The sequence below is a fragment of the Elaeis guineensis genome, chromosome 7, assembly GCF_000442705.2.
Source record: "Elaeis guineensis isolate ETL-2024a chromosome 7, EG11, whole genome shotgun sequence".
Classification (NCBI taxonomy): domain Eukaryota; kingdom Viridiplantae; phylum Streptophyta; class Magnoliopsida; order Arecales; family Arecaceae; genus Elaeis; species Elaeis guineensis.
Window position 1 is genome coordinate 27,178,343 of NC_025999.2, and position 10,589 is coordinate 27,188,931.

The window sequence follows — 10,589 nt, forward strand, 5'->3', positions numbered from 1 at the left end:
GCTCCAGTGTCTGGGTTGATGTTATTACTGTCCTCATTATTCTGACAGATGATAACAATATCAAGAACACATGCATCACACACATTGGATAATCTCTATGCTTCTGCTTGAACTGGGGATCATGCCACTTTTTTTTTTATGTTATTATTATTCATTTTGAGCAAAACAAAATCACTTGGACTAAGATACAGATGTAACATTTTTTATAAATAAATAAAAGTAAATAGCAATTAAGGATTACCAAGGAAGCACAAACTGTTTGTTAATAAGCAGAATGACAGGACAAACAAGTCCATGCATGAACTAATGGAACGTGGTTCATTTAATTAGTTAAGTTTTGATAAGAGAAGTGGGGGTATGTATAGAACAAGAATAATAAATACCCAATATATAGGAGCAAGTGCAGCTAATGAAGGTACAATAACTTCTGAGCGTCCATGAGGGGGGACATATGAAGCCAGAAAAAGCATAAAGTGAAAATAATATAGATATATATATATACATATATTGCAAGCATGAACCTGTCAAGCTTTTGGATAACGTGAACGCCCCTTCTTTCTTAGGAACTCAGGGATCTCCACCATACTCCCTTCAGAAAGAGAAGATGAAGGACGTCTGTTTATGCCAATAAGGTTATCTCCACCCAGGTGGGCTCCCTTCATTTTCCAACATCAGAAATCTAACTCAGATGAAATTCAATAGGACTAAGTCAAATTTGCATGATAAACATAACCAAGGGGATTACCTGGAAAGACCGGCCTTCAGTCTCCTCCTGGCGTTTGAATCCAGTAGCAATTAAAGTTATGCTAACCTGAACAGAAATGACCGAAGATTTACCAACTTAGTGTTAGTTCTGATTTGATCTAGACCACAATAATTAATACTGACATAAATAATATAATATAAAAGGTTCTTTGTATTTGAATTTTTCAATTGAATCTGGTTGCTTGGAAGTAAAACACAGAAGTTCATATGATAGCTCACCAGAGGTAAAATTACTACTAGATCTCTTTCACATTGTTGATAAAATTGACATGTAAACAGGGATTGTAACTACATTAATTTTGCATTAGAAGTTATTTGCGGTATTGAACTGCTAGATTTTATTGCTAAAATTTCAACTTACTTGACCACTGAGTGACTGGTCAATAACAGCTCCAAATATTAAATTTGCACCTGGATCAACAAGGTCATAAATCACTTCTGCCGCAGCATTCACCTTAAGAAATTAAACAAATCAAGAGAACACATCAATCAAAACGATGAAAAATTGAATAAAAAAACATATGTAAATGTGTTAATATTTTGGTAAGTATGCAAAAAAGCACCAAAGTTGCGGAGAAAAAACTTTTCGTAGATTCCAGAAATAACATTCTTATTCCAGAAATAACATTCTGTACTCCACACAGATATTGGAAAGCAATGATGGCTTATTACAAAAGATTTTCTACCTGTTTCTGGCATCTCATAACCATGGCATGTCTTCATCTTGGGAGGGCAGGGCTGCAAAAGCAATCAAAAGAAACAACTACGACCTTGCCTTCTAGAGGAACATAAATGCCCATTCCTCATTGTAGTGATGGTAACAACCTTATCTTTATTGTCCAGCCCCTAGAAAAGTCAACATTCTTCTGCTTGGCTTCTATGGTGAAGTAAAGAAGAAAAACAAAGCACACACATATGCATGAACGCACACATGCATGCGTGCATAGCATGCACAAGTGCATTGAGCATGCAGGTATATGTGTGCGTAAGCAAGCATGCACACAAGCACAAAGGAGGGGGAATAACACAAGGAAAACATGTTAATGGTGGCTTGTCCATGTACCAGTAACACAACAGGCATATGATACCTCTTTGCCCTGATGACACTTTCTTGCCAAGATGTAGGTGGTTGGGGGATTTTTATTTTCTTTTGCATTGTCTGTCTTCTTGCATGCTTCTTTTCAATTCTCCATTTTCATGTCTATACTTCCTTGAAAACATTGTGCCATATTTAATCATTTTGTATTTTGTTTTGGTTTTATTCTCTGCAATAATTTTGGCTTGTCCTGAACAATTAAAATCAAGAAAGCAGCAGCCTGCTATTCTATTTGCCAAGTAAAGGGCATACCATCAAGGGGTCCAGATATCATCTCTTATTAGTTAGTTTATTGCCAATCAAGAAATTATCAATCATGAACACATAATGATTCATAGACCTAACAGATCTTCAATTCTTTACTGATGGAGAAAAGAGGTGAATATTGCAGTATGCTAATAACAAAAGTTGCATAGATGAAAGATTTTAGTACCATATTTTAAATCTTAACTTAGGAAGTATTGATTCTCCATAGAAAAAGAAATGCATGAATTGGTACTTGAACATAACTAGTCCAACTTACTAATGGCAAGTTGATGTATCTAAGTTTCCAAACAAGCATATCTCTCCTTCAATAATGATTACTAAGTTATGATACATTATCTTGAAAATGTACTTATTAAGCAAGTCTGGCAGTTGACTAATTTACTAGTACTAGGTCAGTGGCATGTGGAGATGCTCTATCATCACCATTGCATCAACATCATAAATCATTTCATCCGTACTTTCTGACCTTATGAGAACCAAATCCAGTGTCCTTGTTGCTAGGAACAAACCAGCAAGAATTACTCCAAAGATGCATCACATATTATCAAATGCTAATGCAATACACGGATCAAATAGACATCACAGAAATCTCACTGCACCGTGTGATATATTTACTGCTAAACAGGATATAACCAAATGTTAGAGAGAATATCTAATGGTGCATAAGTAGCAGACACTTCCTACCTCATACAGTGTCAGATCATTTCCTCCAGTAATATTCCATACAATTCCTGTAGCCCTCTCAATACCAATATCTAGTAAAGGTGACTGAATGGCATTTAATGCAGCATCCCTTGCCCTTGTTTTACCTGCAAACGATGCCAGAAGTCCCCAAAAAAAACAGTCATATAGAAGGCAACATAATTTTGGAGCAATTCACTAAACCAAAATTCAGATCATTCCAGAGAATTATCAGGTATGTCCTTAAAACATCCAAATCTCATCGCAAAGCATCTAAGTAAATTAAATGAAGTGCATGAATTGAATAGAGTGAAGTAAATTTTTATCTTCAGAAAGCATCAAAAAAAATAACCAGAAAATATCCTTTCTTATATGTATTTTTGTAAAAAAAAAGAAAATCATATATGTTGATTACTGTAAAGCAATTGACATTCACAGCCACGTCCAAAAAGAAAAAAATCCATTTAAAAAAAGGCTTAGAAAGGTCAAAGAGATAAATTAAAGATCAAAGAGATAAATTATCATATCTGTTTACCTACAATCCATTCCACTAGATCTATATCTCAATTCAAAATTTAAGTTCTTCAATTACGTGTGTCCCATCCTAAAGATGTTATTCTAGTATGTTGCTGTAGTATGTTATTTATATATTCATGGCTACCCAGTTATGTTATGGTTTATGTTACTTAGCCCTTTATAATTTTTATACAGATATTCAATATGGTTTCCATCTTCTAGTAATGCCATTTCATCATCATGATATTTTTACATATCCTGTTTTTTGTATGCCTCTTCAAGAGAGGAAAAGGTGAATGCAGAAGCAGACAACTGTTAAGAACCTTAGTGAAATAATCACATAATGCATTGGGATGGAACATCATCCTACCAACATCTGATCCATCACAATATTACAAAAAGACAAGCATAACACATGAAAGAAAAGGGGATACAATACATCTACCTATATTAATCCATGTACTCTGAGACAAACAAGGATCTTCTAAAAGCTCAAAGGAACCTTACTTCGCCCAAAAGTTGCTTAAATCATTACGTGGTAATGCAAGTAAATTCAAAAGTATTTGCAATAAAAGGCAATCTAATGGTGCTAGAAGATGTCCTCTCTACAAAACTCCGGCTAAGACCTACATATCATTAGATTTGCCAACCTGCCTTCAAAATTTAAACTTTTGACAGCTGACATGTCATTTCACATGGAAATTATCAAGACATGAGTTAGCACATAAACCACTCCAGCCTCTTGATGGGAGAGAAGTATACAGAAGAAAACACCTGAATTGTTCTACAAATCAATATACCACAAGCAGCTACCAATAAGGATTGGAATATCGATACCGATGTTGGTACCAGTTTTCCAATAACATAATTGTACTGACCCATACCATACCAACTCTTGGGATGGTAGTGTGTATATCAACCATATAACTTAATAGTTATAAGTGGCTCCTATTAACAGCTACAATATGTATTCCATTCAGCTTTGACACTTCTCTTTGTTAATTTGTGTCAAGTAGGCTACTATTGCCATGCAAGAGAGTTGCCTCCTTCCACTACTCTTATATTCTGGTTGATGCTAGCACTCTTTCTATGTTTTGCATAGTGGTAAGATAAGTGTCACTACTTAATTTTAAGACTCATCCTTGTTGCTATGTGCCATATAGACAACTCTTGGTATGTATGGCAGTTACCTCCCTTCCGCTACTACATTCTGAGTGATGTTACCTCTTCTACCACGTTTTGAGTACTGGTAACTGCTAGGTAGCCACTCCTTGCATTCTATTCCACTAAAGACTTCATCCTAAGCCGATAGCTCTTGACCCCTAGGTCTACAACCTAGGCACTCAGTTTGCACCTTGGTGTTTTGGCCTGCACTACTGGTGGTTCTCTGAATTTTTGGTGTTTCAGCCCACTTCTCGATTCTCAGTCTAAGTTGGCATCATTCTAGTACTACTCGACTTGCTGCCATGTACTTCAACTTGCTGATGAAGAACAACTTTTGCCTGCTGGCCAAGTACAACTCAGCTTGCTGACTAAGTACAACTGTGGCCTACTGGCTGAGTACTTCAGTCTGCTGGCCAAGTTCTCAGTCTGTACATTGATACTTAATCAAAGGTTGATATCCTTCTAGAATCTTTTATTCGACCTGCACAAGATATCCCTTTCAAAGATCTACTATTACTCAATCTGTATTGGATTCTTAGGCTTGCTGTTAATCAGTATATGAATCATGGTCATCAATCTGGGTACGATGTAAACACTGTGCTTTAAAGAAACAAAAAAAACAGCTCGACCTGATCAACTGGCCATAGCCCGATACCAGCCCACACTGATCGGGATGGCCAGTACGTCCCATTTTTGGCTTTTCTCATCAACTAACACCCGTCTCAATGCTATTTTTTCATTGGAATCATATCATATGGATCGTACCATCCTGTTTCAATAGCTATATCCATGGCTGTAAAGCCTTTCAAGATAATTCTATTCTGTTTGCAAGCTCCTATGAAATCATAAATCAGCATGTGATGCCATTCTCGTTGTTCAAGGTAAACTAGATGAATTGGGCTACATTCAGAGCAAAATTGGAATTACCTATGTGATCACCAATACTTTTCATAGAAAAACATGGTTTCTCAGAATTACCTGTAGCGGTTCCTATACCCATCAGAGATGAACCTGCATCAGCCATAATTGCTCGAACATCAGCAAAATCGACATTGACCAAACCAGGAACCTGCAATTAATAAAACATATCCAATAGATGCCATCATATGCTAACTTCAAGTTACTTTGAATAGTCAGATAAAAGAAAGCTAACTAAAATAAATTCTTTGCAGATTGTTTATTTGTTGGAAAGTCATCAGTTACCAGAAGTGAGAGTGGATGCAGAAGATGCAGGTAAGTGAAGCAGGTCTCTCAAAAAAGTTTTAGAATATGGAATAGTAAGGAGGTTCACAAGTTTCTGAAGAGATTTGGAAGAAAGCAGCACACCAAAGGTAGATGTTTCCTGCTACTAAGGGTAAGACCTTAAACTCCAAGTTTAGAATGAGAGGGAGAGTAAACAGGATGGAAGGGCCACAGATTTTACAGCGATTGGATTTAAATGACATTCTGGAAGCAGGAATATTGTTTGGGGATTTGACTAATGCATCAATCATGACATGTTTCTTAAAAGTATCAAAACTGAATAATTTAGAATAGCTAAAAGTGAAAGAAGTCAATGAATAAGGATCATGGAGCACAAGATTCACAGAAATTGATCAACAATTCATCGAAAATAAATTGCAGAACATAAACATCAATAAATGTAAGGTTGTCACAACTATTTTAGATTTTTATTATGCAAGTTGGTTCTTGCAATACTAATTTATTTATATCAGTTTGCAATTAATCCAAAAGTTAAATGAATGATAGGGTGTTCTTTCAAAAAAGGTGACTATCAATAACTAATCAGGAGAAATGAAAACATGAAATGGTTGGGTTCATATGGCACATTAAATATCATTTTCATCACAAACTTTCTGTTTTCTACTATATGATATTAAATAAAAAAGCTTAAAAATTAGAACTTACTTGGAGCATGTGCATATGAAAAAAGTAAAAGCATGATGCAGTGAATTGGCATTCACTTATATAAACTTATAAGTGTACCAATACATTAACTGATTATTATGTTCACAAGTTTAGAGAAAGCAAATTGTAACATCAATAGGAGTTTCATACTAGGTACAACATTCAAACATTCAGAATTATTCTTGAATAGAGAAGAACTGATGCACATGAGGGGTTAGATCATGGTTTCCATGCAAATCCACTCTAAAACTAATTCATAGAGTAGGTATCTATGATACAGGTCTAAGTGTAATCATAGAAAGGGATCGCTATAAATCCCTTACCATGATTATATCAGAAATGCCACGAACACCTTGTCGAAGAATATCATCAGCCAAGTTAAATGCTTCTGTCACAGGAGTATTTGGTGAAACAGCAGTCAACAACTTGTCATTTGGGATGACAATAAGGGTATCAACATTGTTCTCAAAGCTGCAATTCCTTCCTGTGCCTGAACTGCTCGTTTCCGCCCTTCAAATGAAAATGGAGTTGTCACGATACCTACTGTCAAGATACCCATTGACTTTGCAATCCCTGCAATTACAGGAGCACCACCAGTTCCAGTGCCCCCACCCATTCCAGCCTGCATATAAAATTTCATATATGAATCTTCTCTATATAAGCTGATAGTTCCTTACTGATATGCTTCCTAGACTGCAGCATTTATGGCATCACCATCTATAAATATAGGTGTGGAATGATGAATTATGGTTTCCAAGAGACAGATTTGCTGGTAAGAATGATTGGAGGCTTTATCATCTTTTTATAACCGTGATATACACATCAACATAGCAAAATGGAGAGATGTTGAGAGAAGAAGCAAAAAGGATGGAGGAGAGAGAAGAAAAAAAAGACAAGGAAAAAAAGGAAAGTTAGCTATTTTATAAATCAAAACAGAATAAATTTGAAAGAAAATTAATGTAGCTGCTTATCACTTAGCAAAAACACATAGTGCAAACCTGTTCAAGGTTAAAACCCTCTCGCTCCCAACCAAAACTGTGTTTCTTTCTCTCTCTCTCTCTCTCTAAGGTGTTTTTTTATATGATTCTATATGATGCCAGATCAAGAGAGGAACAAATGCCAAATATTGACAGGTACAAACAAATAAATGCTGCCTTACATAATAAATGACACACATCAGTACAAACCAGTGCTCACATTTAATTCTGCACTACATAACTTAAAAACTAACAACCAATCTGTCAACTTTATTCATCAAGTCAACCACTCATGCGAATGGCAGTGCAGTAGAATGTCATTTTGCATTTATGTTTATTCCATTATGTAAAGTTAATACAGTTGCATATATCTGTTGCAATGCCTAAGCATGAACTGAGCATTTAAGATCAAAGTCCCACTAAGGATAGAGAACAACCATATGGTGGATCATATCAGTCTCCTTGTTTTTTTGGTACAGATATAAATCTCCATTTTCTGGGGGGTAATAAGATAATAATTGATAGAAAGTAGTGAAGGGACAAGGTGGTGATAATGGACCATAAAAGTCCAAATTAATCCTCATAATTCTCCAAAGTCTGATTTGGATATTGGATAAATTGTAATTATTTTCTTTCATTTTCTTAATAAAAGCAGGTAAGACTTGACCTAACCCCTCTCAAAAAAAGATCAAGAAATATACCAAAATTGATGCACAATTTGTTTCTTTTATCAAACAACTTACATTCCATAGAATGTTTAAGGCTTCCCATATATGCTTGATTTGTCTGTGTTTGAGGGAATGTCGAATCCCCTAAACCAACTGGTCCAATTCACATGAATATTGAAAATAGCAAGCTATGAAAAATAAATTTTATGGAAAGTTGAAATGAAATGTTTGGTAGGAAAAGAAGTATAACATACAAGATCATCTAATACAAGATGAAAATAGGAAGGAAGCTTAAACACTTGGAATATGTATTGTCTTACGAAAAATAAAAATTAGATGCGGTGAACAGACATTGAAAATATAAACAACACAACAGTGTAAATCTTAAGACATGGAGCAAATGCTTTAGAAGTTCAAATAACACATCATTTCCATTTTTCTAAAACTCAACAGAGTAATAGAAAGAATTCTACTAAGCATCAAGCATAACAATAACCACACTCACGCAATCTAAATTCATGAATTAAGATGATTTTCCAAATTTATACATTGAAAGGAAACATCTCATGGAAATAAGCATTATTTTTCCAATACCAGCAGTAACATATTATGAATTTACCGTTACAAAGACCATGTCAGCACCGGAAACTGCCTCCTCTATCGACTCTTTGCTCTCCCTGGCAGCATTCATCCCAATATCTGGGTTCCCACCGGCGCCAAGACCTCTTGTCAGCTCCTGACCAATTTGCAGGCGATTTTCAGGATATACAGGGGACATCCTCATGGCTTGAACATCTGTATTGACAATCCAGAACTCCACACCTTTCATGGAACTCTCAATCATTCTATTAACAGCATTGGATCCCCCACCACCTACACCAATAACCTTTATCTTGGCCTCATTATAATTATCGGGCAAAGAAGATTCCCTCAAGCTTTCAGTGACATTGCTGCCCAACTTGTCCTTCTTCGAATCCATGATCATGTCAGTCGCCTCTCCTCGGAGCATGGAAACTTCAGGGTGCAGATGCAAGAAGGGATCTTTATTGTGGTATGAACCAATGCATGGGAATTTGACTTTGCTGAACATCTAACACGAGAACATGAAACAGCCCTTTGACCAGAAACATAAAAACCATTCCTTTCATTCCAAATGTTGAATGAGCTACATCTGCCAGACCAGTCCACTGTTAAACTCCTCCTCCCCAGAATCGCGGAAACACCACCTGGACATCGACCATCAAAAGGTGCCAGGCACCATATATTCGCCGCCATAACAATCCAAAGACAAGATTTTAGCAACTGCTATGATTAGAAGTGCCGACAAGCTTCAAAAACCGAAATGCCCTAGTGTTTGCAGTTCCATCACAGACTTCCTTCCATGATCTCCTACTGAAACAGACCGATCAGAAAACATTAAATAATCAGAAAACAGCATAACACCTTCGAAATCAATTTATAATAATTGGGAAACCTTTCGAACGTACAAGTATAAATTTTTTTTAAAAAATCCAACATAAAGTATACCAACAAATACTACATTAATCTTGCACCAAAAAAAAAAATTACCACATTAATCTACCAGAGCAAAGTTTTCACATTTGATGTACCTGAAATATAAATAAAGTCAATAGGCAAGTCCATCAAAAGAAAAAAAAACAGGAACAACAGAAACAAAAGACTAAACGGTGATCTAGAATAAAAAAAGACATACAACGGAGCAATCGAATGGATTTATTTTGAAGGATTACGAAAAAAAGCATATCAAAAGATGTCTATACCCCATTCAAACAGATTTCTCCAAGAATACCACCCATGCCGATAAAATTGTCAAGCCAAGAGCATACACTAAACTCATTCAATTGGAACACAAAAGGAAAAAAAAAAATCAAAAATGAAAAGAGAAGAAAGGACAAAAGGAAAAAGACAAAGGCACCTGCAAGATTTTTATCAGCCCACAGGAAACGGAGAAAGAGCGAGACTTTTGGTGTGGGCTCCAACGAAAGGGAAAGAAGAGGGCTCGACGAAGTAACGGCAACGGCTCTTATCGCCGAGGGGTTTAAGCGATTGGTCGGGCTCTAAAACCCCAAGTCCGGTGGCAGGATGCGATGCCCGGCGAGGACTCGGTTTTGTTGCTCGCGATCCGAGTTTGAGGGGGAGGGTATTCTGGGAAATTCCCGAGTCGGGACCGTTCAAATGGTACGTGAGTTACGTGACGTCTGATTAAGCAGAGACGGCTGTGATGGCATAAGTCGTTTGCATTTGTCGTAGATTGGTGACATTGTATATGCGGAATCTTTCTTGCAAGGTTCTCCCTGGCATTTCGGTAGTTTTATACCTTTTAAATGCAGACCTGTCCCATTTCGCATGGCCACACGAGGCAATGGGTACCAATTTTCTGTGCACGTGCGAGACAATGGACAACATGTTGGCGCTGTCTCTGACTAGACTGGATATTACTAGATTTGATCATCTATAATTTTTATTGAATTATCTATATATTAATTCAATCATGATTTAATCAAATTATCTTAATCGAACCGATCA

General features: G+C 36.3%; 1 protein-coding gene across 1 annotated transcript; it reads right to left on the reverse strand.

The window, feature by feature from the left end:
* Positions 1-295: 295 nt before the first annotated feature.
* LOC105033038 (cell division protein FtsZ homolog 2-1, chloroplastic) lies at positions 296-10,149 on the reverse strand. Its single transcript, XM_010907681.4, is given in 10 exon segments — positions 296-656; positions 746-811; positions 1,127-1,219; positions 2,813-2,937; positions 5,468-5,558; positions 6,721-6,860; positions 6,863-7,019; positions 8,662-9,107; positions 9,110-9,431; positions 9,979-10,149. Coding segments are annotated over 9 exon segments (1,458 nt in total). The 5' UTR covers positions 9,318-9,431; positions 9,979-10,149; the 3' UTR covers positions 296-524.
* Between the last annotated feature and the right edge of the window lie 440 nt (positions 10,150-10,589).